Here is a 27,060-nt window from a genome sequence, read left to right on the forward strand (position 1 = left end):
CAGAAGTCCTACTATTCGCTGAGAACTTTGTTTGACAACTCTGATTGTCACTCCACCTTATTTAGGCAACAGTCAGCAACTCAGATCTTAACACCTTTTCATTAGACACTTGCCAGTTTACTTCGTTTTTTTTCCACTGTTTCCATGAAACTGTTTATTCCTGTTGAAAAGATTAGCATTTTCAACATCAGAAATTAAAATGTCTTAAATCTTCTTTTGAACATTACCAAAAACTACAATTAGTCACTTTTTACAAAATAACTTTTTAGTTTACTGTATGATTATAGTTTATGTATATTGGAATGTCTGCAAAAAATACAACCCTTACATGCATTCATGTTTTACATTTTTTGTATTTTTTAGAAAAACATTTGCTACCTCTTGATTTAAAAGAATTGATAATATATCACACTGTATAATAATCGAGGTTACTGCACAAATAAACGACGTAAAACATCGGTATAGTTCACATATTGTTCTTTTAATTATGTACATGAATATACATGTATGTACAGTCACAGATCATTTCAGGCTTTGCATTCCAGAAGCACATAATTCATTTAAAATTAGAGTGTAAATTCTCCACAAGAGGGAGATTCCAGGTAATTCCCGTACATCTGCCCTTCAACACGCTAGTTTGCATATTTCATTCATAAGCAACATGATTACAGATGGCATTAGAAGACGCATACATTATATTTCCTTAAAACACGTTTGCACAATATTCCCTGAAGAGTCAGATTCTGTTACAGTGATCAGAAGATGGACAGACATTAATCTCACCATTTTTTTTTCATTTTTACTAAATTCCCATTTTAAAACAAAGTTGCGACCACTTGATTGGACAAAACCCACAGGTATTGTCGCACGCTGATATATTTTCACAATCTTAATCAAAACGTATACACACATTGGCACTTTTTAAATTTCACATACAGCTTAAGGTCTTTATTTTTTATCTATTTCTTAATTTTTTTTTTACGCGTACTCTCCTCCTGATGATTCCTCCTCCGAGTGAGAGCGCTGGACAAAAGTCTCGATGCCGCTCTCATCAATTGTTGTGCACAGACCTTTTCTCTTCTTCTCCCGTTGTTCCATCTTAATCGTGTCGTACAGACCCGTGGGGCCGTCCTCCAGCAGCATGTTGCGCTCTGAGAAAGAAGGCTTCATCTGCGTCACGTTCTTCAGCAGAAGCAGCGCCGGCGCGTAAAGGACGTTGGCGAGCCCCATGCCCAAGTTTAGCTGAACGAAGCCCAAGTTGTGCACGATCTGACCGGCTACGATGGGCCCCAAGGCGTAGGCAACGCAGTAGGAGATGTCCGCTATGGCGTACACGCTGCCGTACACTGAGACGTGGCGCACATCTACGAGGAAGCCCAGCGTAGGCAGGAGCGCCGTGTCCACGAAGGCAATGCCGAAGCAAATGCCGCACAGCGGGATCATGAGCTGCCCGAAGTTCTTGCAGGCCGGCACCGTGCAGGAACTGGCCCCTATGAACACCATGCCTATGGCCCCGTAGAACCACTGCAGGTGAGGGTACTTGGCTGCAAGTTTCACAGTGAGATACACCCCTAACACATGCGGGAAGAACGCAGGGAACCAAGTCATGCCGATCTCCCACTCGCTGGCATTCATGTTTTCCTCCATCCAGTTTGCGATGGTTGGCTCCAGGAAGGCGAGAGGTATGTTGCAGACGATCAGAGCTCCCGCCACCACAGCTATGTATGGGTCAATCATCAGCTTATAGATCGGGGTGCCCACGGGCATGTTTTCCCTCTCCCTGTTAGAGAAGGGCTTGAGCACAGTCAGACACAGGACTCCATCAGTGAAGCAGATGCAGGCCAGGATCAGAAAAGGCGCCTGCTTTCCCGCAAATTCATACAGGACCCCTCCGAAGGGGGGTGCAACCAAACTTCCGAAAGAGATGAAAGCCAAGGCTATGCCCAGGGCTTTGCTTCGCTCGGACTCCTCCGTGAACTTGTCCGCGATGAGAGCTATCCCTGAGGTGTCCGCGAAAGCCGAGCCGAGGCCCTGGATGCTGCGCGCCAGGAACAGGGTCGCGTAGTTCTCGGCGAAGGCGAAAGTCAGGGTGGAGAGGAACATTATGTTGAGCCCAATGAACAGTGGGATGTCATAGCCCACCCTGTCTATGAAGGTGCCGCTCAGCGGGTTCACCAGAAGCTGCAGGATGGCCTTGGAGGCAAACAGGACGCCTATCTGGAGGTCGAAGTTCCCCTCGGCCGCTCTGTGGATGGTGCTGTTGGTGGAGTTGGAGTGCGGCGCAGCAGCTGACTGTTCCTGATCCGCTGCTTTCTGTAGCCCCTCCAGATAATCGGGTATAATTGGCACAATTACCATGTAAAGCATGTTGTCTAATAAAAGTGCAACACACACTATTATGAGAATTATGCGTTTCTGTCGTTCTGGGTCTTGGATAACGTTGCCCAGCTGTTTAGTTCTTTCGCCCATCTGGGACAGTTTGGAGGCGGCAGATTGTGCCACATTAGTAGCTTGCTCCGCTGTGATCCCCTCTGGCTCCATGTTTTTTTCTTCTCTTTTTTGATGTATAAATTCTTCTCCCCGAGTTTGTTTTACAGAATTACGCACATCTGCTCTGCCTCTGCTTCCCCGATGAACTGAATAACTTTCCGCTCCTTTACCTCTTCTCCGTCCCTTGCGCTGTCCTTTCCTTGGACGCCTTCTTCCACTTCCGTGACTTGGACTCGTTTTATCACCATTCCCTCTTGTTGCTTCATAGCCTCACATCCCGTCAGGTGACGCGCGGGTTCCGGACTCCAAGACTCACAAGTTGAGGGTTTCATCCGGAGCGCAGCGGCTCTATCGGCGGTCCGTTTTTTCTGCTGCGTCCCGTCGGCTCCCGGTCGCACCCAGCTGCCTCCAGCCACCTGTAACACGCTGAGCTAAGTCATTATTTCACATCATCCGGGTTCGGGTTTTGTCGGCTGATGGAAAGAATACACACAGCTGCTTGTTGACTCCCATAGGTATCCCCCCGCCCCCTCCCATCTTGGTCCATGGCTGTGACGCACCGTCCTGCTGCTCTCCAGCAGATCTTTTATGCTAATTAAACACAAAATCCCGAGTGCGCACTGCTGTCCAGTCAGTCGCATCAAAGCAGAGCTGCAGATGCTTTTTCAGGAGCCTTTGTTTTTCTTATTTTTTTCGTTAAGAAGTTAAAACATCTTATACAGCAGCAAACAGAATTTATTTTTGAGGCAACTTAGAATGGATATCTAGGAGATAAAAACAAGCTTGTAGTGAGGAATATAACAACAAAACGTAAGCGAAATGTACACAAATTAATTACGGAAACGTATCTTTTCAGCACCACACGCAAGTGGACAGCTCCAAAGTTATCTTTTTCTTCTCCCGTTCTAATGCCGGACAGGAAGGATTTCAGTTTGTGCAGAACCCACTAAGGGCATCAGCCTGTCATAATTTTATACAAAAAAAATAAATAAATAAAAAAACAACTATAAACTCTTGGATTTTTTTTCCTTTTGTGAATTGTGACCAAACAAATATCTCCCCACATCTGAAAATGTAATTATTTAAATCTTGCACATTCTTCTTGACCGCCTTTTAACACGTACTTTTCTCGAAAAGCCAGTTTTAGTCTGCGACTTTCGCAAAGGCCCTAACAGAACGTTTTCTAAGGTGTTGGCTACGGGGTTCATTTTAAGATAACCGAACCAAAAGCCACAGCAGAATTTTAGGAGTTGAATTAGATATGATGCTAAAGTTCAAATATCTTAATCTTCCTTAGGATATTTTGTTTTCAACATACCAGAAATCCTCATATTTGGTAAGAACACGCTATTGTTAGCTCCAGAAAAGTAGCAGCGTGGTGTTCATGGTCTAAAAAATTATAGCCTTTGTTTGAAACAGAAATATGCAAACTTGAAATCGTTTAGGGAAGAGAGCTGGGGTGAGTCAAAGAGGTTCAACATGAAATAACATAAAGGTAAAAGAATATAATAAACAAATAAAATAACCGCTCCAACTAATGAAATAATATATTTTCTTTTCTGATGTTCATGCGTAATATAAGATGCACAAAACACTGTTTTCCATCCATCCATCCATCCATCCATCCATCCATCCATCCATCCATCCATCCATCCATCCATCCATGCATGCATGCATGCATGCATGCATGGATGTATGTATGTATGTATGTATGTATGTATGTATGTATGTATGTATGCATGTATGTATGTATGTATGTATGTATGTATATTCTTGAATACACCGCTCACGGACGAGTTTAAATGCTTTTCTACACTGCCATCTACTGACACAAACAGGGCTATGCAGCTGTTGCCGAATCTTTTTTTGTATGATTCTCTTCAGAGTTTTGGTACGGGCACTTAGTGACGGATTTTGCAAACATTTACGGCCTCCGTTTTTGGGGTTGACTTTTTGGATAGGAAATGACTTTATTTGCTTAATTAAAATACTTTAAATCCATTGCAGGAGTCACTTATTAGTAAATTTAGTCTCACTATGAATCCAGTTGTACTTCGGAGGCTTCAGAGATTGGTTAGAGAACATTGGGGAAAAACAGTATCTTGAAGACAAAGGAGCTCAGTAGACTGATTAAAGCTGTCGAGTTTAAAGCACCATTAAATCCTAAAATACTATCCTTAGCTTTGAACTTCTCTGCAGCACTATTCAATCCATCTAAACTTACTGGTCACACAAGAAAGACTTTTGTCAGATGAGAGCGTTTCATTGGGTGGAGGAACGTGTTGATTAGACAATTTGTGTACACTGAATTAGTCCTTTATTAGAGAGAAGAAAGAAATCCTGAGATGACAGGTGATGACAGACAGATCAAGAGAAACAATCCTAGTAGAAAACATTCCAGCAACTTAAACAACATTAACACAGAGACATAGATAAAGTGAAATAGTTTAGGCCAAATCATATTCATGTGTTGGAATGGTCCATACCCTGTGACAAGAATTGAAAAAGAATGATGTTCACAGATGCTTTTCATTCATAAATAACTCACCTTCATAGTCAATTTTGAATCATTTGTTGCTCTTTTTGTTAATGTCATTGGACAAGAAAGGCACAGGTTAGGACTGATAACATGAAGACATTCAAACATATCATATAAATGTGAGAGGTGAATTATGTACATAAAGCCATGGAAACCAGATAAAGAGAGGCAGGAGCATTTTCTTATCATAATGGCAAAAACAGCATAGAATGGGATAGAATAGAAATATACTTTATTGGGGAAATGTGGGTGTCACAGCAGCTCATTAAGATAAGTGACTATTCAGACAAAGGTAAAAGAAAATGAAAAATAAGAATAAAACACTGCATCTTAAGGCTCAAATTTACAACATAAGTAAAATAATACTATGCTATCATTTCAATGATCTGAGTGTGCTATTAAAAAAAATAACAAGCACATGTTTAAAACATTATTGTGCAGCTGAGTAGGTTATAATAGAGAAGACGATGTACAAGAAAAATGTTTGCATCAATACAATCTAGGAATTATTCAGTTTCCATACATTCATTCAATTTAGCATCAGCCTCGTTTGAAGCAAAAGTTGTTGAAGCAGAGATTTGTGTGCACATATTTTCTGCCACACCAAGGAGTAAACAAATAGGTTTCAACACCTATTTTGTTATCTTGCAGTTCCACTTGATAAAATAAACTATGTTATTGTTCAGCCACCAGATGTCCTCATACCCCTTTAATTTCCAGTCATCAAGTTATTCAGTTTTTATTCGTTGAGTAAAGCATGCAGAGTTGAGTGATGTGGCATAGTGAGGGGTATGGATGGAGAGTGGGAGGCTTTCTGTCGTCTGGTGCTTATTTCCGTTGGTCAGTGGGTACGTTTTTGCTGGACAGGTCACAAGTCTATCATAGTGCAAAGCAAACACACATGTAACATTGTTATAGACATTGACCTCATGCCTTATTACTCACTGATATCTAAAATATCAGAATAAAACGTTAGCATTTGACCTGAACCCCTGAAACTTCCTACTGCTTTGAGCAAAATGAGTGTGTTCTAAACTATAATCAACTCATTCTAAGTGGGCCTGGAAACTATTTTGCCTTTGTGACAAAATTAGATTTCATGATGCGGATGCTTTCTCACACACTATCCTTCCTCTGTCCTATTCAGATCAGTGGACAGTGTTTGGAAAATGGTAAACTTATAAAAAGCGGTAGCAGAAAGGAATAAGCCAGAAACTTCCCCCAACTACATTTGTTGGCATCCACAAAAACAAACCACAATTCAGATCATTGTTTTCCCCTCATAAAATTTTGTGTGACGTACACAAGTTAAGACCTGGCTAATAAATCCTGGGATTCAAACCAAAAGGAGGCTCAACAGGTTTCTGTTTTATTTTTAGACTAAATGTTACGTCAGATGGCGAGCAGCTTTGATAATCACATTTGTTTCCCTTGGTGAACATACTGTAGCTGGAAAGCTTACAGGCAGAGCCATGAAGGTCCAAACTCCAGCATTGGCTGCTGGTTCACCCAGGAGGCTGCGCTGGACTTAATCTCTTTGTATCTCAAACACATGCACGCATGCACTCAGAAACGAGACAGATAAACAAATGCATTCAGCCCTCTCTTAGATTTTTATTTTTACTTTTCGGTTTTTAGTTTTAATGAATCTGCCCTGATGTGATTTGAAGCTTGTTCAAGATAACCATGTAATCATGAGCATTTGCCAAAGTATTAATTTCTAGCAGCCAGGCAAAAATCCCCAACCTACAGCAGCCAACATGCAGCATGGACATGACATCAAATATTAACTGACTAGCCGAGGGATCACAGTGTTTGGTTGGTTTTAATGGCCTGGGATGTTTAACTGAACAGTTTTAAAGAGAGAGGATTAGAATATTGCTTGGTACATCCAAAAAAAAAATGCAATTTTGCAAGCAGAATCAAAAATGCTAGGGGCGTGCCGCGGTGGCGTAGTGGTTAGCGCGACCCATATTTGGAGGCCTTGAGTCCTCGACGTGGCCATCGCGGGTTCGACTCCCGGACCCGACGATATTTGCCGAATGTCTTCCCCCTCTCCTTCCCCGTTTCCTGTCAGCCTACTGTCATATAAGGGACACTAGAGCCCACAAAAGACCCCCTGGAGGGGTAAAAAAAAATGCTAGCTCAAAGTCCACAGATTTTGGAATGCTTTTCAGTAAAATTAATATAATATGATACATTAAGATAACGTACTCACTGTATACATCAAACTAGTGGGACTTCTCAGATTCTATGGATTGACTTGGGATCAGCTGTGCTCAGCTTTAGAATTGATTTTTCTGTGGCTGCTTTGCAAGAGATACTGAATGGCTGTGCAAGTATCTGCTGTTATATAATCAGCTTCACATCAAACAGTCCCTTTCACAGAAATAGACTTTGGTAAACCTGAGGCGCCAGTTTGACATTTCACCTCATTTCATCATGACCGTTTCAAGCCTGTCACAAGGTGTTCCAGAAAAAATCCGATCTTTTTCAAAAAAGATTTTGCAACTCAGTTTAAAAACTTTTTTTTTTTCTTTATTGTAAAGTAACAAGGTCCATTGCAGTTTGGGGGAAATGTGATTTTCAGCATATGCAACAAATTATTTCATTATCGTGCTGTTTAATGGCAGAGCTGGCTTACTCTGATATGGTATTTGACAAGCAAAACAATATCAATAACACAATGCAATCTATGCTAATACCACAACATCACCTCCACATTGATTGGGCTGGTGATGGAATGCTGTTTTCTCTGCTCATTGCCCAGAAAATGGCTCTCATTCATGCTGCTTCATTTTTCTTCTCGAACAGTCCTCCCTCCCTCAGATTCTCTATTTCTGCTGCACCCTGTGCTCATATTGCTATGTAATCCTCTCAAAAAGCCCATATGAAAACTTCATTGGTTGACCAGACATAATCCTCAGTGAACTCTAAGTACCTGAATATGTTTGATTGTAAGAGAGGGAAAGCGGATGAAAAAAGCAAACCCTGCTCTCCCGCCAGACATTCGGATTCAAAGTATAACATAATCCAGCAGTTATGTGATGTAAAATGTTAAGCCTGTATGTTTTAAATAATTAATCTCTGCGCATCATCTATGACGACACATTAATATTAGCTACTAATAATCTCCTTAAATTAGATTTTTATTAATTTTATTAATAACTTAATAAAGTGTCTAGTTTTAAAATCTTAACTCATTGTATAACTAGAGTTTAGAGTTTGTAAAAAAAAAACAACAACACTAATTTGTTCAGTTTTTTTCTCATTTGCATGTTTTTTAAAATTTCATATAATAGAGTATGCATGCCTTTAAAAATAAACTGATATTGCTGGTCTTTTATTATTATTGATATTGCTTGCATAATGTTGTTCGAATCCCTGAAACTCCAGTGAATAGTGACACTTAACACTTCAGGTTGATGTGGTCAAAGTCCTCTCTCACCAACTAACAGTGAATTGATTTGGAAGTCAGAATATATGGAGAAGAACAAAATAAAACCAGGGTGCCAAGAGACACAGCGGTAGATCAGGAGCGCCATATATGGAAACTACAGACCTCAAAGCAGCTGCTCTGAGTTTGACTCTCAGCTTCAGGATATTTGCTGCATTTCTTTCCCTTCTCTCTCTGCCCTTCTTCCAGTTCACTTGCTAATGAGTAAAGGCCACTTGTTCCATAAAATCTCTTAAAATACGCAAAATAAAACTAGTTTGAATATTTAAAAAGAATGTTCCTTCTTGTTAGGTGGTAAATGCATACTGGATATATTCTACAGATAGATCTTTGTGGCTTTTATTTTACTGAACCATAAGCAACATTTTTTCCAGCTGCTAGTTCTAGTTCGGCTTTTTCATCAGGAAAGAAGACTTGTGACCTTTTGCAACCTTTGCATCATATCTCAAAGCATTTTTACTTCCATGGCATGTTCTTATGATTTTGAGAGAAGAGTTTGGTTTTAACTTAAAAGTTACACAAAACACATTTATATTACTTGAGTAAAATCAATGTATTGTTTTTTAAGTCTGAAATTTTAAGACTCAAACTCATTGTGAACCCTTATTTGAATACACAAGCACCTCTAAGCCACTTAAAAAGGGGACAATGAAAACACGAACAGTTTCAAAAACATTCACCTTACTAGTATCAATTGTTCTTAAATCCATAACTTAATGACCCACACTGACTTGTGCACCCATACAAATATACAATACTGGAGCAAACCTATTTTTATCTTAGTAGTGAATTGTTGTTAGATACACCTCAACTGTATAACAAGAGAAATAGAACCTTAGAAATAATTATTCATCTATAAACATAAAACACAAAATGTTTCCTTTTTGCCAGTGACTGCAGTACTTTATTAGAGCATTTTGTACAGACAACATCCAGTGTACATTCAAATCCCATCTTACAGATTGTTATCAATGTCTGCTTTGATCATCAGGTGCACATCAAAGTAATACAATAAGTAAAGATTTCATAAGATGTGACTTTATTGTCTGAATGGGTCTGTTGGACTGTTCAATATTTGTTTTTGGTCACCAATTGCATGTACAACACAAAGTATTAATAAAGTATTAAAAAATTAAAATGTATTTATGTTAAAAAATATCCAACTTTTATTCAAGGTCATTGACTTCCATTGACGTATTTACTGAACTGTAACACTGAATATATCGAAACGATCTGAATACTTGGTTTTTAAAACCTACTGTATGAATTTTGATTATGTAATAACCAGTAAATAACAATGTGTTTTTATAAAATTGCACTTGGACGACTTTGTAAACTAGAATTTGTGTGCAGAAACAAAAGTGAAAAAAAGCTATTTATTGATGTTTGAAGTTCAAAATGGTAAACACGGAAATTAATCGGGTGACACTGGAGAACATTAAAGCACAAAAGAACAATCATTAGGTATAATGTGTAACAATACAATGGCTCAGCTAATGTAACACATTCTTTCAAACTGATTTTGCTGCTTGACTGAAATCTGTCTTTAAAATAAGTATGTGAATGTCAAAATAAGATGCCTTCCCAGTTAATCTAATGGTTCTTAATAATTTCTGATCTTATCTCTGAATGTGTGGGCGTGGATGTGCATGTGTGTGTAGGTATTGAAAAATTGACATTTTGTTCAGAGGACTATTGCATTTTCACCCAGAATACAGAGATCAGTCGAAGAGCAGAAGGAAATGGATGTGGCTTTTGCACTCGTTCACATTTAAAAAAACAACAACAGCAACAACAAAATTACCGTCTTGCGTCACTTTAGGACCCCTGACGTCAAGATAAAACTTATTTAACTAAAATTAGATTATTTTGGGGGGATTTCCTTCTTGGCCACAGACAACTTGATCTTTTTTTTTTCCAACATAGTAGTTCTTCCACAATAAAGAAAAGTTCCAGAACGAGTGTTAGTGCTGAAATGATTGCTTATTTATGTTGTTTTTGGTAAGTGATGCACATTGGTAATCTGTTTTGCACAAAGGGGTTTGTAACTATGCTTTGCTTAACTGTATTTTTTTTTTTATTTTGTTGTCCAACAACTACATTTTGAACATTTGGGTGAAACTCGTACCAAAAATAAATAGAATGAGGTAAAATTAAAGCCATGTATGAACTGTTGAAATTAAATTAAACCAATAAAACACAAACTTTATGATACAAAATGAGACACATTCGCTGTTTTCCTGTATCCTATATGGGACAATGAAAAATAACATGATATATGATGATATATTTTTAGAATATTTCCAGCTTCACATAAGCACAGTGGCAGAGGTGATGCAGGAGCAAATCCAGAGCAAATGTAAAGCGTACAAGAGGCAGACGTTCACACTGCTTACGACACATTGTACAGTACAGACTCCCACAGACAGAAACATCTACAATAGCAAGCAGTTTATTTGGACTTATTTTCAATTTGAGGCACAGCGATCCTTTCCCCTGTTAGAAGCTGCCAAATGCCTCCTCTGTAGTTCTCATTTCCCAGAGCGTACAGAAGAGGATTAAAGGTGGGAGAGGTCTTAGCCAGGATAGGAGCGATCTGTGGAGACAAACGGTACATGAAGGTCAGAGTTGAAAAGATGTCATGTGGTAATTTGTTGTACATATGTACAAAAAAGTTTAATTGCTTGGATTTCATAGATGCTTTAGATCACAGGTGTCAAACTCCAGTCCTCAAGGGTCGCTGTCCAGTTTTTAGATGTGCCACAGGTACAAAACGCTGGAATGAAATGGCTTAATTACCTCCTCCTTGTGTAGATCAGTTCTCCAGAGCCTTGCTAATGACCTAATTATTCTGTTCAGGTGGTGCAGCAGAGGCACGTCTAAAGGTTGCAGGACACCGGCCCTTGAGGGCTGGAGTTTGACATTCCTGCTTTAGATGAAGAAATACTTGGTGAAGAAAAAAAAATAAATTAACTCAGATTCCATAGATTAGGTTTCAGGTGGCTCTTTGGATCTCGGTCTTAATAACATTGGAGAAAACTAATCTTTTGAATACAAAAACAAATGCAAATTTTAACAATGTTTCAGTTTTTTCATCGAATAACGGCACTGAATTTCCACAACAGAATGAAACTGAATGTACTAGCATTATATTTTTCATTCTATTTTCCTTGTCTCCAGGTTGAAAACTATAAATATTTTGTTTTCTCCCAAACATCAACATCCCCTTAAAAATTTATTCATCCTCTTTCTGCAAAAAAGGGTTAGGCTTTTCAAAAGGTCAGGCAATTTTTGTGGCTCTAAAAAAGTTTCAGGGTTAAAAAAAAGGCTCATCAAGTCCCCTGAATTAGAGCTATGATCTTTCGGATTAAAAGACTACCTTGTGAGTACATCCCATTTGAAATACAAAACAGCTCATACATTTATGCACTACCACACTGCTTACTATCCTTACCATCCTCAGCTTTGGTGAAACAAGGGTTGCATTCTCCACAGCAGCATAGAAAGCCAGAACACCGTAGGGCCCCCAGCAGAATAGCAAAGTCTTCAGAGGAGTGTTGGGGTTAAACTGCAGGTCAATAGTAACAAAAGCATAAAAATGGAGAACTCAAAACTTCAGTTGAAGAGTGATTTGTTAGCCATTTGGACAGAGGGGCTGGGGGTCGGGGATGTAGACAAGAATGCTATTCATCATGAGATTTTCCTTCTAGCAGGCTGGAATAATCACATGCCTGGAATAATGTCTGAGAGAACAAAAGTATGTCATAAGATCATTATACCAAACAAATCAGAAAAAGCCAATGACTGAAGGGACAGATTGCTGTAAGTAATACTAGAGTCAATGGAGATGTTATTCTCAACTTCACTTTATCTAATGGTTCTAATGAAGCTTTTTGCTTCATTGAATGCATTTTTTCACAGTGAAAAATTCCCAACATGAGACTTTAATAAAGTTCCGTGATTTAAAGTTACATTTGGCATTTCAAAATAAGTTTCTCTTCCCTGTATGGATGAATTAGAAACCTGTGAACTTTTGAACCTTGTGACACCTATGCCATAGTCATCGTTGCAAGTTAATTTACAATAGTAAGCGTGTGATGAAAAATTACTTTGCTTAATTTTACTCCTAGCACATTGCAATGAGAATGTCCGCTGCAAGTTCAGGCAACTGTGAGTAACGGGTTTATGCAACATAACCTGGGGCAACCTGATTCAACCCCTGCAGATCTCTTCTACTCAACTTGGTATATTCAGAGTTTGTGTCAGTGAAGCCCTGATCTCCCCCTGAGGCAACAACCCTTATATGTTACACTGCTTGCCTTTTGTAGTGTGCTTAGTTACTCTGACTAGAGTCCATGTGAGGAAAATGCATGACATCGAGGATTATTCTGATTTCTTTTCAGAGCATAGACATAAGCTCTATAGTGTCTGTTTGTGAAGATTTACTTAGCAGTTGCTATTGTTTCATTACTTGCAAACTGACTTTTGGATTGATGCTCTTTCTTCTCTAAATAAAACCTTATTGTCTGTGCTGATGAAGATAGATTTCTTGAGTAATATTTTAGTTGTGGTAGATTACATTCTTCCTTACTTAGAATAAATCCAGATTAGTTGGGCATGAAGCTAACAGCTAATCCAAAGGAAGCCAAGAACATCAATTCCAATCTCAAAGGCATCAGAGGTGGTTTATGTGAATGTTATTTTGTCAACCTTAATTTGATTATCACATTTGTAATGAGTAATTATTTACACAGAAGCTGATGATGACAAGGTAAATAGATGTAGGAGATCGGGCTCCAACAACAATTTTCCTGTGTGAAACATTAACTGAGAAAGGAACATGTAAAGCATTTCTTTACATGCTTTACATTTAAAGCATTTAAATGTAAAGCATTTTATATTAGATGGTTAGTGTAACCATCTAATATAAATTAAAAAACATGTAAAAAATGTGCTAAAAATGCTCTATAAAAAAAACAAAAAAATAAACAAACATCAGAAATCATAAACCTCTAGGATGTTTTTGCACACTGGAGTAGCTTTAATGGGTGGTATACATCCATTACAGCTAATTCAAAGTTATTTACCCATCAGTTACAACTATAAAGGTAAAATATGTTTGCAGCTAATTACCTTTTAACAGAATCTAACTTCTAAAATCCTGGCCTAGCCTTTTAAATGTGGAATTTCTGTGTGTATGTTCCCATCCTTTCTCTTGCAGAGCATGTGAAATTCTCACTGAAGACTCCACGTTCTAATAACACAGGTGGATCATGTTTTATAACATTACTTACCCTGGGGTTCCCAGTCTTTTTGAATCTTTGTGCGATGGACTGGTAGGAAGACAGAACAACAAACACCTGAATGCCCATGTTGAAAATGCTCATAGGGATCAAGTATGAAACATAGTTCCTGTTGAAAGAGGAATCAATATCAGCCAAGGAAATAAAGACTTCCGTGTGATGTAATAATACATTTCAATGTCATCTACAGTATGTATCTATATTATCATTGATGGAAAACTTATTAAGCCATTCCACACTTTCATTATACAAAACTTCAAGTCTGTCTTTGCTTAAATGTACATCATGTTAAAAAACAGTCGAGGCATATTTCTCTTCAGAAAATTGACAAAAAGGTTGTGCATGAGCAGCACCTGTCTCCTTTACTGTAATCCAGTGTGCAGCAAGTCCTGAGAGGCTCATAATCATACTCTCCCCAGCCGATGAGGGGCATGGCTGCCCAGAAGGCGGCAAACATCCAGATAAATACAGCCAGAGAGATGGCGGTGCTCCACTGCAGCTTTGTCCCTGGATAAAGAAAGATTCAGTTTGTCTGTTTTCATCATACCCGTGAATGCTTTAAGACTTGAGCTTTTTAAACTGCCCTTGATTGGCTACTGTTTTTAGAGACTATGGTTATAGCAGAGGAACTAACTGATATAGGTAAAAAAATGATAGCCATCCTCGTGTGAAATATATCACATTTTAGAGAAGAACAAGGCAGCTTGTTTCTTTGTCTATGCTCCCATTTATCACAACAAACTTTCTGCTTCTTTACCATCATGGTTATCAACAGCAATCTGAGGCAAATTTCAAGCTATCATCCCAAAGCTCTGTTTAACTCTGTGCAGGACAGGAGAAGAAATGGGTGAGGTTTTGACACTGATCATTACCTCCAGGAGTCAACTTACTCGTACAGTATTGATGGTATCTGTCCCAAGCGATAGCTGCTATGAAGTGAAGGCTGGCAAGAGCTGTCATGAAGCCCTGAAAACCATGAGTCTGGCAGCCGTCTGAGCCATAAGGCCAGTACCTGCATGGAAGAGGTGAAGTTGTTATGAAAGCTTGAATTTATAGCAAGAAGATGTGCCACGTATGGCTATATTAAGCTTGATCTCACATTACTGAAACTGGGGTTGCTTTTGAAAACCTTACTAAGGCTTAAGAAAGCTTTTGAAAGCATAAATAAGGCTTTTAAAACTGTGGCAAAGTTAAGGAATTCTCACTTGCTATGCATCTACTCTGTGCACATTGGTAATCGTTGGCCTGATTCACAGCTTTGACCTGAAAAACATAGGAAGGAATTAAGAAAAATATATTTTAAGACATTAAGGCTGGATTGCCAGACTCTGGGGTATTACTTTCATTAACTTCTGACTGCATCTGTGAATGTTACACTTTGTTCTTCTGTGTTTAGCTATGTCTCTTTTACTGACAAAGCCATAGACAATACCATTTTTTTTTAATATAGAAATGCACTACTGGCTAAGCATTTATCTTTTTAGTTGTATGGAGGAATTTTTCTTCCATAATAATAATTGCTATGAGGCAGTTTACACATGTTTGCTCAGTGGGGGTGATTGCTTCAATCAATGACTAAGTGCAGCCTGCATGGCTTTCCTACACTGATAACTTTTTAACACTTGGCAGAGGCTGGTAGTGTACCCAAAAATTGTACTTAAGTAATAGTAGCACTACTTCCAGATATGAAGAAAAAGCCATCAAGGAATTATTTATGTAAGAATAAAAACATTTGATAAAAAAGGTGACTCAAGTATTGATTAACTCTTTGAACATAACATCTGATTTAATTTATAAAATAATATAACCAGGCAGAAAAAGTAACAATTCTGGTATAAAAATGAAATAAAGAATGACTAGAAATAAACAGCACCAATTAATTCAGGCAGGCAAAAAAGAAAACAAACATTTCCAACAAGTTGTTTTTAAAGCATACAGTTTTTGAAACCAGTGGTTAAAGAAGGCAATGTTCATAGAAGAGTATATACATCACTGCATATCGACTTGCTATTGAGACAGCAAGCTAAGCAGATAGAGAATAATGTATTAATAAAACTTGCGATCACACAAAAAGTCTCAACTTTAATATGAATATTGATGGTTTGCTTTGTATCAAATGCACTTCTTGATTAGAACATCTTTGTTTCTCATTTTGTGAAGTTACTCAAGGTAAGAGAAATGTAACCTCAAAATACTATTACCCAAGTAGAGGTAAAAAGCTTGGTGCAGCAACTATAGCTGGAAGAACATTTTGTTCAAAGAGTTAGTCCATGAAATGAAACTGAATAAATGAGTTACTACCCATCTCTGCCAAGTGGCTTGTTAAACTGAACTTGACTGCTTTGTTTTCATTGAACTGGAATGCATGTCAATTCATTTGAATCTCATCCAAGGTTTTCCCTTCTCTGGAGGTTTTACACTCATGGTCAGAATTATTTGTTGTTGTTTTTTTGACAAGAATTTGAAAAAATGAAAACAGATAATTACAAAATAATATCAAATAAGTTAATATAAAGCATCAGGGAAGTGATAAATTTATTTTTTCTTGCTACAAAATGGATGAATTTGTTTTAAGTTGCTCAGGGGTTATGGTAAATATCTGTTTTCAGGTTCAGCTACAAATTATCAACAAAATTGACCTTTGACTTGGCCATTCAAAACAACTGTTGCTGTTTAGATTGTTGCTTCTGCTTGGAAGGAGTCAGTGTTTTTCTGGAAAAATAACTCCCTTCCTAAGTTGTAGCTCAGACAGACTGAATCAAAGAATAAAGCAATATTTTTCTCCATTGATTTTCCTTTTCCTTTTCAAGCCTTGCGGGGCCAGCTGCTGAGAAATATCCCCAGAACATGATGGTGACACAACCATGCTTCATGGTTGTGGTGACATGCAGTGTTTGCTGTTCGCCAAACATAGTGTGTAGCTAATTACCAAAAGGCAAAGTTTTTTTCTTATAATCCCAAAAAGAATTGCAGATGATATTTCCTAAGGTCTTTATTGCCAGCATTAATTCAAGAACAACCCATGTGAGAGCTGTTGCATTTAGAGTCTACCCTATCTGAGCCACTGAACCTTTAAACTTCAAAGTCTGAGTTACTTGTAGTTTCCTTTTGTCTTCATGTTGTTATTGTATTAAGAAAATAGACTTCTTAGACGTGTTGTAACATTAATCACTAAATGCACAGCTTCTCTCTCAAAGATTAAACCTCTTCTTTTTCCAGCATGGATTTGGAGTCATTAATCCATGCTTTCATCGTCTCTTGGCTGGATTATTGCAATTCTCTTTAATAGACATATTCAGTTCACCCTGTCACACCTTCATCTAGTCCAAACTGGTGGTATGATTTTTGACAGAGGAGCAATGAGACTTCACTCCTGTGTTACAATTTTTGCACTGGCAAAAATTTTATTTAAGTTTTTTTTTATTTCAGGGTCAATTTTATCATTCTTTTATTTGTTTTAAAGTCTCTTAAAGTCATAAAATCAGCATATTTGTCCAGCCGGCTGCAGTCCTATGCTGCATTTCCCTTCAGGCCAGCTGACCAGATGCTGCAGGTGTTTCCTAAACCAAGGAGGAAATTGAGATGGGATTGAACTCTTGTGGCTCCAATGCTCTGGAATGAAATGGCTCTGTACATAAGACAAGCTAATAACTCAGTTGATATTGTTTGAAAACAAACTTTTTTTTCTTAGGGCTTTAACAAATGGTAGTTTGTAGGCTGATCTATCTATCTATCTATCTATCTATCTATCTATCTATCTATCTATCTATCTATCTATCTATCTATCTATCTATCTATCTATCTATCTATCTATCTATCTATCTATCTATCTATCTATCTATCTATCTATCTATCTATCTATCTATCTATCTATCTATCTATCTATCTATCTATCTATCTATCTGATCTCAGGAGGAAGACTACCGACAACTCTCTCAGCTCCTAATTTTAATCAGCATTGTTTTCTCATTTGACCGCTTCCCATGTAGCCACAAGAGGCCCAACCCTTGCAATTATGAAAACAATGCTTGCATAACTTACCTCAGAAAGCTGGAAAAAGCTGCGATGGTGGCATTCATGCAGATGCCGATGTCAGCCATGGCTAAACTGAACACCAGGAAATTACTGGGGGTCCTTAGCTCTCTCACTTTGAGGAAAGCCACGATTGTCACCGCGTTTAGAAGGAAGCCCAGCAGACCTTTTGGCAGAGCGGAAAAGAAATGTTTACAGCCTTATGTATTACAGCCAGTGCGCACATCGTCGGTTATTACGACACAGGCAAACAACGGCACCATGTCAGATGATTGCATCCATTTGTTTGTTTACACACCACCAGAGGATGTAGTATTCAGAAATGACAGAAATAACGCGCTGATATTGTATGGGATCAGTGTCCGAGAGGTGACAGGTTCTCGCCTAGGTAAATGTGGAGCATCGAGGGCACTTTTGATGTCTGGACGGATTCCCAGAGAAAACACTCACCCTCCACCAGCAGACAAGATCCCAGCGAAAACACATCAAACTCGGAGAAACCCTCCGGCAAAGGGTACGACGTGACCATCCTGGCTGCGATTTGACGCTGTATGTTTCCTCTCCGCTCAGTCCACTCATTTACAGTTCGCCTCGATGTGACTGTACAGGGTCCGCTTATAAAGGGACATTTCACGTGAAAAGCATGCAGTTTATTATGTAAAGCCCCCCACCCTCCCCCTTTCTCACTCCCTCTCGCTCTCTGTCTGTCGCCCCAATCCGCGCAGGAATGTCTTAATGAACATAACCGTAGCGCTTAATGCGCGTTTGCTCCCGTCGCAACAATAAAGCCCCCAGCGAGTTACACAACAAGCCTTTGTGCGTTGCTGTCCCGATGATGATGATGCAGCCTCTGCAGCTGAGAAAATGGGTTTGATGTCCGCGGTTCTCAACAGGTGTCCGTGAGGATGCGGTCTACAATTAAAGTAAAATATGCACGTTTAGAGCAACAATTCTGAAAGCATTTGCATTTGACTTCCCTTAGCCAATGCCTTGCAGATCCTTCCTCTGCAATAACAGCTGCCAAATTTTTGGATGTGTGTCTATCAGGTTTGCACGACTGAACAATGACATTTTTGCCCATTCTTTGCAAAATAGCTCAGTCAGAGTAGATGGGTGCCTGTAAACAATGTTTTTTTAATCTGATCTAAACTTTTGCGTTGTAGCTCTGCTTGTATTTTGTTTTAGATTGTTGTCCTGCTGAACCTTCATCTCAAGTCTTTTGCTGCCAGTAACAGGTTTCCTTCATAGTTATTACTCTGACCAACTTCCCTTTTTATGATTAAGAAACACAACACAACAGCATGATGCTGCCACCACTGTGTTTCATGGTAGACATAGTGTGATGTATAGACATTCTCAGAAGAGTTGTATTTAATATGAGTTGGGTTTAGGTGACTTTTCAAAACCGCACTTAATTTTATTTTGCGGTATCAGTCAATCAATCAAAGTTATTTGTATAGCACCTTTAACAACAAGGCAATTCAAAATGCTTTGCACCACAAAACCACAAAAAAGTTACACAAACAACATAGAGCCGAGAAACCAGTAACCAACATCGAGCGTCTTCTTCAAGATCCTCAATACTGATCATACTCAAAGTAAAGGGGGCTTTCATATAATTATATGTATAAAATAGAAGAAAAAATCAAATATGCTCTACTTTCTTTCAAAAAGTCCAGTAAAATAGTCACAAAGTGTTACTGTATTTTCTTTTTCTTTTTTTTTTTTTTTAATAAAAAAGACAGTATTCATGCTCTTTCACTTATTGACCCAAAGCAATTTCAGTGAACTAGCAACAGAGTGCACTGGGGATGCAGTTTTGTATCCTCCTTAATCCTTGATCTGACTTGCAGGGCACCTCTGAAATGGTCGGCCATCTTTTCGTGCAGCTTCAACTTTTGACAGACACATTGACCTTTAAGGGATTAAGCCCACTGCGTATTTGTTTACAATGATAGAGGATAAAACTAAATGATTTTTTGAACCCACAGATGTTTTAACCAAAGCTTTATTCAAGCTGAAGCTCCTCTGCTGTGACCCTGGCAGACAGGAACATAGGTTGCATTGTAGCTGTGACTAAAATATGGCTCCAAAATAGCTGGTTAAAAACAATGTAAATTGCATAAAGTGTTAGCATTATCCCAAACCTAAAGTAGAGCAAATAGCTTATAATTTGTTAGCTGTTAAAAAACATCTGCAGATTTTTGTGCCAATGGGCTGAGGGGAAACAAACATGACATTGTGCTGCTCTGAGGATTACATGAAAAAATGCTGGTGAAGTTTAGATGGAAATATGTAGTGTTCAGTCACATGATATTACAATCACATGATACAAACAAAGACTAATACAAAAGAGTAGAACAAATCTTTTTCTTGTTTCCGTTAAGTTGAGTTGCACAAACCCTATAAGACGTTTTTAAATTACCTTATTCAAGTAATCTATTAGCAAATTTTACTGTAAACGGTAAAAGTGATGCTTCTTGATGAATATGGTAGATCTGCATCATGCTGATAAATTACAAAACATGCTGTATGGGCTGTGTTCGGGGTGTTCAAAGGACCCTTTGAGTTTCTTGAAATAATTTTGTGTCACTAAATAACAGTTTGTTTTGCTGTCCAGCAATCGCAGTACCTTTATAGTTTAATAATTTACTTTGTTTGCAGCTCGATCTCTTCTCTTCCACAAGCCTCTCAGCTAGAATTTGGGTCATAATTCTCCAACTTATGTCAGTTTGACTCAGGATTATTCACAAATATACCAATATCAGTTCATGTGCAGAGTTTCAAACTTGACTCTTTTCATAAAATTTTACTAAGTCAAAGTGAAACACAAAAATATCTTATAACAAACAAAACTTTGACTCCATGAAAAAAGTCTGCCAATATAACATGCCATCTTCCTTTCTCTCTTCTTAGCTCAAAGTAACAACCAGCTGTAAGAAATCCACAGTCTGTTGTGCTAAGAAAGAAAATATTGGATGTAGCTTCCCCTCTGACACTGTCCTACTTTTTCATTGAAAGACTTTTAACAGAATACTTGCATATGCTTATCTTTTTAATTAAATTATAATTATTGATGGCCTTTCTGTATTTGGAGAAAATACTTTTTTTTGGTGAGGACTGTGGTGGGAAAGATTTAACAACACATTCCTGCATTTACTCAAAAATCTTTTATGAATCCATCACATCAGTTTAAAGCTTAACACGCTCTGATCTGACATTCTTTTCCACACATTTGTAAATTTCAAGGGGTTAATGATTATCTTTTATTGTTCCATGAAAAACATTTCCATAAATGTTGTTATACATATTATGCATTTACACATATCTTAAAACTGTCATAAGAAAGCCTTCAGATCCCTTGGCAGGACCAATACATGTGTTTTAAAAACCTTTCAACAGCAGAGCCACCTTGTGGTAAAACAAAGCGATGTTCGCTTACATCTCCGCTGTCACAGTAAGGCTGAAATGAACAGCCAACAATTCAATGGAGAAAAAAAACCATCCCAGTGGATTATGACCGTTTCGGAAGTGTTTTTTTCACTGATGATAAATAGGGACGTCTCCGCGCAGCCTATCAGATTCCGGGATGCTATACGCATCAAAATGAAACGAACGCCAGTTCTTCCTCTAATCCCAGTCTATCCTTTTTATCTCGGGACTCACAGCAGTCAGATCACTATGGGACAGCAAAGCGGTGGAACAAAGCCATGCAGGCGATAGTCCTTTGCATGAGAGAGAAAAAGTAAGTCTGTTTAAATTTGAGTGAGGCGCAAAGTGGGCGCACAGGCACACTGCGTATGCGTAAAAGTGGGCCAAGATGTTCCGCATCCTGCTCCTGGGGCTCTGCGTGGCCACGCTGGAGCTTCCCTCCCCAGTGAGCTCCTGCCCTTCGCAGTGCAGCTGTTTTTACCATAACTTGAGTGACGGATCCAAGGCTAGGTAAGGAAACTACAGAACAAACTATGTAAACGACCCTGCGTGGTTATGCGCACGGGTGCATCTCTTCGGATGATTAGATCTAAACCTGAGGACCGATGTATCAATAGAAGTGAACTGTGAACACGTGTACAAACTGTGAAAAATTAGAGTTTATCTCAATCAAATTTGCTCTTTCACAAGATTATCTGTTAAAAACATTCTTTGCATTATTTTTCGACAATATTATCCACGTTGTTTTATTTTCTTACCTCACCTGAGTGTGGCCTTTGCACGTAACTGAATTTATATGTTGTCATTCAGTTTTATTAACATTTGCTAAAACATTTTTATCCTGCCTGTCAAATATAATTTATGAATATTGGTTTGCCCTTTTCAGAAGCGTGATATGCAATGATCCCGACATAGCTCTCGTGCCAGCCGGGTTCCCTGTTGACACATCCAAACTGCGGATCGAGAAAACAGCCATCCAGCAAATCCCAAGCGAAGCCTTCAGCTACCTCTCAAGTCTGGAATTCCTCTGGATGTCTTTCAACACCCTGTCGGCTCTGAGCCCGGAAAGCTTTCGGGGACTGTTCAACCTGGAAGAGCTTCGTCTGGACGGGAATGCCCTCACTGCCTTTCCCTGGGAGTCTCTCATGGACATGCCCAGCCTCAGACTTCTTGATTTGCACAACAACCAGCTCACCTCGCTGCCCGCGGAAGCCACCACTTACATCAAGAACCTCACCTACCTGGACCTCTCCAGCAACAGTTTGCTGACCTTGCCGATCGAGGTACTGACCAACTGGCTGGCTGCGAAGCCCGTGCAGGGCCCCGAGAGCTCCAAGATGATTCTTGGTAAGAAGCGACACACGGGCGTCGCCAGGAGGTTTATGAGCTGGATTGTCCTGGGGTGGAACAGCCCATTTAAAAACCATAATAACATTTTTTGGAGTAGTAGGATCTCATTTACTACCATTAAAAGATACAAAAAAAAGGATATAAATAAATAAATAAATAAATAAATAAATAAATAAATAAATAAATAAATGTTACAACGCAATAATAATAAAAAACTACTCTCCCATGTCACATGTGCACGCCTGCCCTCCAACACACACATAACTTAGTGTATGTTGCTCACTTCATTATATCTACTGTGTGTAATGGAGAGTTGCTCTTTGATGGCGGCTGGACAAACAAAATATTTTTAAGCGGCACATAATCTCAACACTGACCTTGATTTATTTTTAAAATATCCTGCTTAATTCAGAATAATCTCTCTCTGTATTTATTTATTTATTTATTTTGTAAAATATGCTGCTTCAAGACTGCAGTAACACTTAAATGCACCTATCTAACAAAAAGGTTAGACTTTTACCTTAGCCGGTGCAAACCTTGTATAGACAAGTAAGACACTTTTAAGAATCATTCATCTGTTTTAACATCTTTTGTGGCACCATCAGTTTGCTTACTAAATGAAAAGGTGAAAATACTTCTTCAAATACATGTATGCATAACAGCCCATGATCTGCACCGAGAGTTTAAACTTAAAACTCAAATATATACAGACCGTAAAAGAAATTAGAGCAACAAAATGTTAGTACACATTACTGTTTCAATATCTTACACATCATCATCATCATCATCATCATCATCATCATCATCATCATCATCATCATCTATGTTGTCATTATTGCCATAATCATAACTATGTAGTTTCTGAATTAAATGTAAATCCTCTTACAGGATTATCATCATAGCATCACAATCAGCCATCTGCAGGCCGCTCTTTCACTTTGCACACAGCTGCACTTTTCTGTCTCCTCCTCAAGTTTTGCCTGTTTCTCTTCACCCACAGGTCTCCATGACAACCCCTGGGTGTGTGATTGCCGACTCTATGACTTGGTCCAGTTCCAGAAGTCCCCCACACTTTCCGTGGCATTTATTGACACAAGACTCCGCTGTTCGGCACCAGAGAGCTTCTCAGGGGTCTTGTTCAGCGATGCGGAGCTGCGTCAGTGTCAGCTCCCACGCATCCACACAGCAGTGGCACGAGTCCGGAGTGCGGTTGGGAACAATGTTCTCCTTCGGTGTGGGACCATTGGAGTACCGGTGCCAGATCTGACATGGCGCAGGGCTGATGGACAAATGCTTAATGGAACAGGTTAGCTAGCCTTTAGTTTTATCAGCGGCAATTCTGGCATAAACAATGCCCAGGTTGAGCTCTTCATTTTCACCACTAATACACAAAAACAGATCCTATAATTTACAAATAGAGTAAAGGCTTTACAAATCCCCAATTAATCTACAGTGCTTCATACATGTTGTCGGACATTTACTGTATCACAATAGTTGCAATGAATCTCAAAATGTGCTTTAATGAATCTGAATAACCTGGTCCAAGTTTGATCGAAGTATTTCAGATTTTAAGGTACAATAAAAATAGCCCTTTTAATTTCCAATTTCAAACTTCATATCAAATCAAGTGAAACCGTGCCGTTGTGCACGGTGGGGCACTGAAAAGGCTCATTTAAAGTACTGGGGAAAGAAATCTAAAGACATTCAAGACTCATGGCCTCTATTAATTCTGACATGTTACTTCATCTTACATGTTCTTATAGTGTTTGCACTGTAGACAACACAAAGCTTTTCCATTCTCTACCAGCTGGGCATAAAAAAGCAATAGAAAACCATTCAGAAGTAAAAACAATGAACAGTTTCTGATTTGGAACTGATAGATACCTTTTTCTTTTGCATTTGGTTTATGCTGCCCAGCAACAGGTATTCCTGGGCAGGCAACCATGTGAGTCATATCAGCTACCACCACAGGGTCTCTGTGCATTATACATGCATTGGGAGGATTTTTATACTCTGTGGTCTTGTTGTTAATTAAACAGAGAGCTACTACTAGATCCAGTTGGATTGTAAGTCTGATTGACAGCTGCCGTCTTTACAGGCAGTTACACAACATAGACGGCAATTGATGAATGAATATTGTGTAATCAGCTGCCTGGCATTGTTTTCTTTTTATTAGCAGAGATCTTCTCTCAGATTCAGGTTCCTATTAGATTTTTGCCATTCTAAAATGTTGTTTTGCTTTCATAACTGCATAATAAAGTATATTAATATCTCTCTTCTACCACAGTACAACAAGAAACATCTAAAGAAGGAATCACCTGGTCCATCCTCAGCGTCCCAGCTGTGTCCTACCGCGATTCAGGAAAATTCATCTGCAAGGCATCAAACTATGCAGGGAATGCAGAGGCTGTCATTTCTCTGGTTGTCTCTAACCCACCAAGACCCGAAGGGAACCAGACAAACACCGACAAGAAGGTCAAAGTCAAGAAGCCAAACCCAGTGGGTAAAGCAGCCTACCAGGAGAAACTGGTGGCCAGATACGTAGTTCCAACTTCCACCTCATCAGCTTTGGCTGCTATGGATTCTGACATGTTACCTGCTGACTCCGAACAGGTCAGCTACACCCTAACTGATGGAGCCACCCAGGATCCCTCCACCTCCCCCAACTCAGATGCACTACTGGATCTGGAGAAGACAAATCTCAGCAACCTGGCGGCGAACACTTCATCCCTACAGCAGGACCCAGACAGGGTGGTCCGCTCTGTGAAGGTGGTGGGTGACACAGACAATACAATTTCTCTGAACTGGAGAGCACCTAAAGCAAAGAACACGACTGCCTTCAGTGTGCTGTATGCTGTGTTTGGGGAGCGGGACATGAGAAAGATCAACGTTGGAGCAGGACAAACCCGTGTAACTATAGACGGGTTGGTGCCCAGGACCAAGTACATTGCCTGTGTATGTGTGAAGGGACTGATTCCCAAGAAAGAACAGTGTGTGATATTTTCCACTGATGAAGCAGCTAGTGCAACTGGCACCCAGAAGCTGATCAATGTGATTGTGATCACTGTGGCCTGTATCATTGCAGTCCCCCTCACTGTCATTGTGTGCTGTGGGGCGCTGAAGAGGCGCATTAAAAAGTACTGGGGAAAGAAATCCAAAGACATTCAAGACTCATATGTGACTTTTGAAACACTGTCCCCTGGTACAAAGGCCAAAGGGCTTGAGGGTGAGTATTTAAACAGACTGAATCAAGAGGAGTCTAACAGATTGCTGTCAGCCCGCTCCAGCCTGGACTCCGAGTCAACAGCAAAGATCGAGGGACAACCTAACGAGTACTTCTGCTGACGTCATGCTCCAGCTCTGGCTCCTGCTCCACGCCATCTTCCGTGCAGTCACCCACATCCGCATCTGCATAGCAATCCGAAGCCCAATGTCCATCTGCACCATTCTCATCACCGCCCACACTTTCACCCTCATCCATATCCCCAGCACAATCCCTATTCTCACCCCACACAACATCCTGACGTCAGTCCTCCTCCCACACGCTCCCATACACCCACACCATGGGATTCCCCTCCACCGGTTCCTCCTCGCTGGATACTGCCACCGACTCCACCGCCACAGAGGCCCAACTTCTATCAAAGGACTCTTGCACGTTGCACAATAATGGAAATCTCAGTTTAGAAGAAAAAAATTGGAACGTTCTGGAAAAGCCTGTCCTTCTTGCAGATGCTCTGCTGTGCATCCGAACATCCATTACTGGCAAGACTTGCTTTTACGTGTAGAAGAATGTTTGCATCATAAAGTCTAAGAAAAAAAAGTAACATTTGAAGCTACTTGCATGACCCAGTGAAAAAACCTTCTTATTCTAACCTAATTTAAAGGGAACACAATGGTACACACTCCATTGTACATAATATATGTATGTGTATGAATTGTAAATATTGACTGAACCATGTACACTTATGTATACTGTTAATTCTGTGCCTCTGTATATATCTGTCATTAGTTCAGAGAAGATATACACATAGGCATGGTTCAACACTGGTGAGTGGAGGGCAGCTGGAGCTGGAGAGAAGTACAGAAAGGAGTGAACTATGACGCAATGTAAATAAGATGGAAATGAGAAGTTAAATCAGTTTTATTCCCCAGCAATGAGAAATGTAAGAAAATCTATGTATCCATTCAATCTATGTATCCATTCTAGAGGCATCATTACCCTCATTTAATGTAGATCTTTTCATTCCGATCATACCGCACATTTAAAGATGATTAAATAAACTTTTATATATATTTACCTGATATTGTGTGTTCATAGTAGTGAGTTACTCCTCAACACAACCATTATATTATTTTTTTTATCATATTTCAGCTCAGCATATTTTTATACTGTCTTGTATGTTCTCATTGTTCAAAATGTACCAACTCTTGACCCTCAGGTTTCCTTCTAGTGATGA

General features: G+C 39.3%; 3 protein-coding genes and 1 long non-coding RNA gene across 4 annotated transcripts; 1 reads left to right on the forward strand and 3 right to left on the reverse strand.

Annotated features, from left to right (window-relative positions):
* Nucleotides 1–460: 460 nt before the first annotated feature.
* On the reverse strand, nt 461–2,975 carry slc18a3a (solute carrier family 18 member 3a). The gene has a single exon (XM_032552357.1). The coding sequence runs from the start codon at nt 2,539–2,541 to the stop codon at nt 979–981; it is 1,563 nt and encodes a 520-aa protein (XP_032408248.1). The 5' UTR covers nt 2,542–2,975; the 3' UTR covers nt 461–978.
* Nucleotides 2,976–5,046: 2,071 nt separating this feature from the next.
* On the reverse strand, nt 5,047–8,126 carry LOC116712828 (uncharacterized). Its single transcript, XR_004337690.1, has 2 exons — nt 7,248–8,126; nt 5,047–5,905 (listed from the first exon to the last, which is right to left on the reverse strand). It is a non-coding gene; the product is annotated as an uncharacterized LOC116712828 (long non-coding RNA).
* A 1,236-nt stretch (nt 8,127–9,362) lies between these two features.
* On the reverse strand, nt 9,363–18,600 carry rgra (retinal G protein coupled receptor a). The gene is made up of 7 exons (XM_032553863.1): nt 18,272–18,600; nt 17,831–17,987; nt 14,680–14,801; nt 14,143–14,296; nt 13,781–13,898; nt 11,941–12,054; nt 9,363–11,082 (listed from the first exon to the last, which is right to left on the reverse strand). The coding sequence occupies exons 1-7, from the start codon at nt 18,348–18,350 to the stop codon at nt 10,939–10,941; spliced, it is 888 nt and encodes a 295-aa protein (XP_032409754.1). The 5' UTR covers nt 18,351–18,600; the 3' UTR covers nt 9,363–10,938.
* A 277-nt stretch (nt 18,601–18,877) lies between these two features.
* On the forward strand, nt 18,878–26,905 carry lrit1a (leucine-rich repeat, immunoglobulin-like and transmembrane domains 1a). Its single transcript, XM_032553862.1, has 4 exons — nt 18,878–21,763; nt 22,140–22,600; nt 23,604–23,909; nt 24,891–26,905. The coding sequence occupies exons 1-4, from the start codon at nt 21,642–21,644 to the stop codon at nt 25,946–25,948; spliced, it is 1,947 nt and encodes a 648-aa protein (XP_032409753.1). The 5' UTR covers nt 18,878–21,641; the 3' UTR covers nt 25,949–26,905.
* Nucleotides 26,906–27,060: the final 155 nt, after the last annotated feature.

This window comes from Xiphophorus hellerii, chromosome 22 (genome assembly GCF_003331165.1).
Source record: "Xiphophorus hellerii strain 12219 chromosome 22, Xiphophorus_hellerii-4.1, whole genome shotgun sequence".
In the NCBI taxonomy this organism is placed as follows: domain Eukaryota; kingdom Metazoa; phylum Chordata; class Actinopteri; order Cyprinodontiformes; family Poeciliidae; genus Xiphophorus; species Xiphophorus hellerii.

What these genes read in the sequence shown, in the direction of transcription:
- slc18a3a (XM_032552357.1), bottom strand. Translation starts at nt 2,541, where the DNA reads ATGGAGCCAGAGGGGATCACAGCGGAGCAAGCTACTAATGTGGCACAA.
- rgra (XM_032553863.1), bottom strand. Translation starts at nt 18,350, where the DNA reads ATGGTCACGTCGTACCCTTTGCCGGAGGGTTTCTCCGAGTTTGATGTG. An exon ending in GCTTTTTCCAGCTTTCTGAG is followed by an intron (nt 14,802 to 17,830) that starts GTAAGTTATGCA and finishes TCTTCCATGCAG; the next exon opens with GTACTGGCCTTATGGCTCAG. An exon ending in TTTCACCAAAGCTGAGGATG is followed by an intron (nt 11,083 to 11,940) that starts GTAAGGATAGTA and finishes TTGTCTCCACAG; the next exon opens with ATCGCTCCTATCCTGGCTAA.
- lrit1a (XM_032553862.1), top strand. Translation starts at nt 21,642, where the DNA reads ATGTTCCGCATCCTGCTCCTGGGGCTCTGCGTGGCCACGCTGGAGCTT. An exon ending in AGTGACGGATCCAAGGCTAG is followed by an intron (nt 21,764 to 22,139) that starts GTAAGGAAACTA and finishes TGCCCTTTTCAG; the next exon opens with AAGCGTGATATGCAATGATC. An exon ending in ACAAATGCTTAATGGAACAG is followed by an intron (nt 23,910 to 24,890) that starts GTTAGCTAGCCT and finishes CTTCTACCACAG; the next exon opens with TACAACAAGAAACATCTAAA.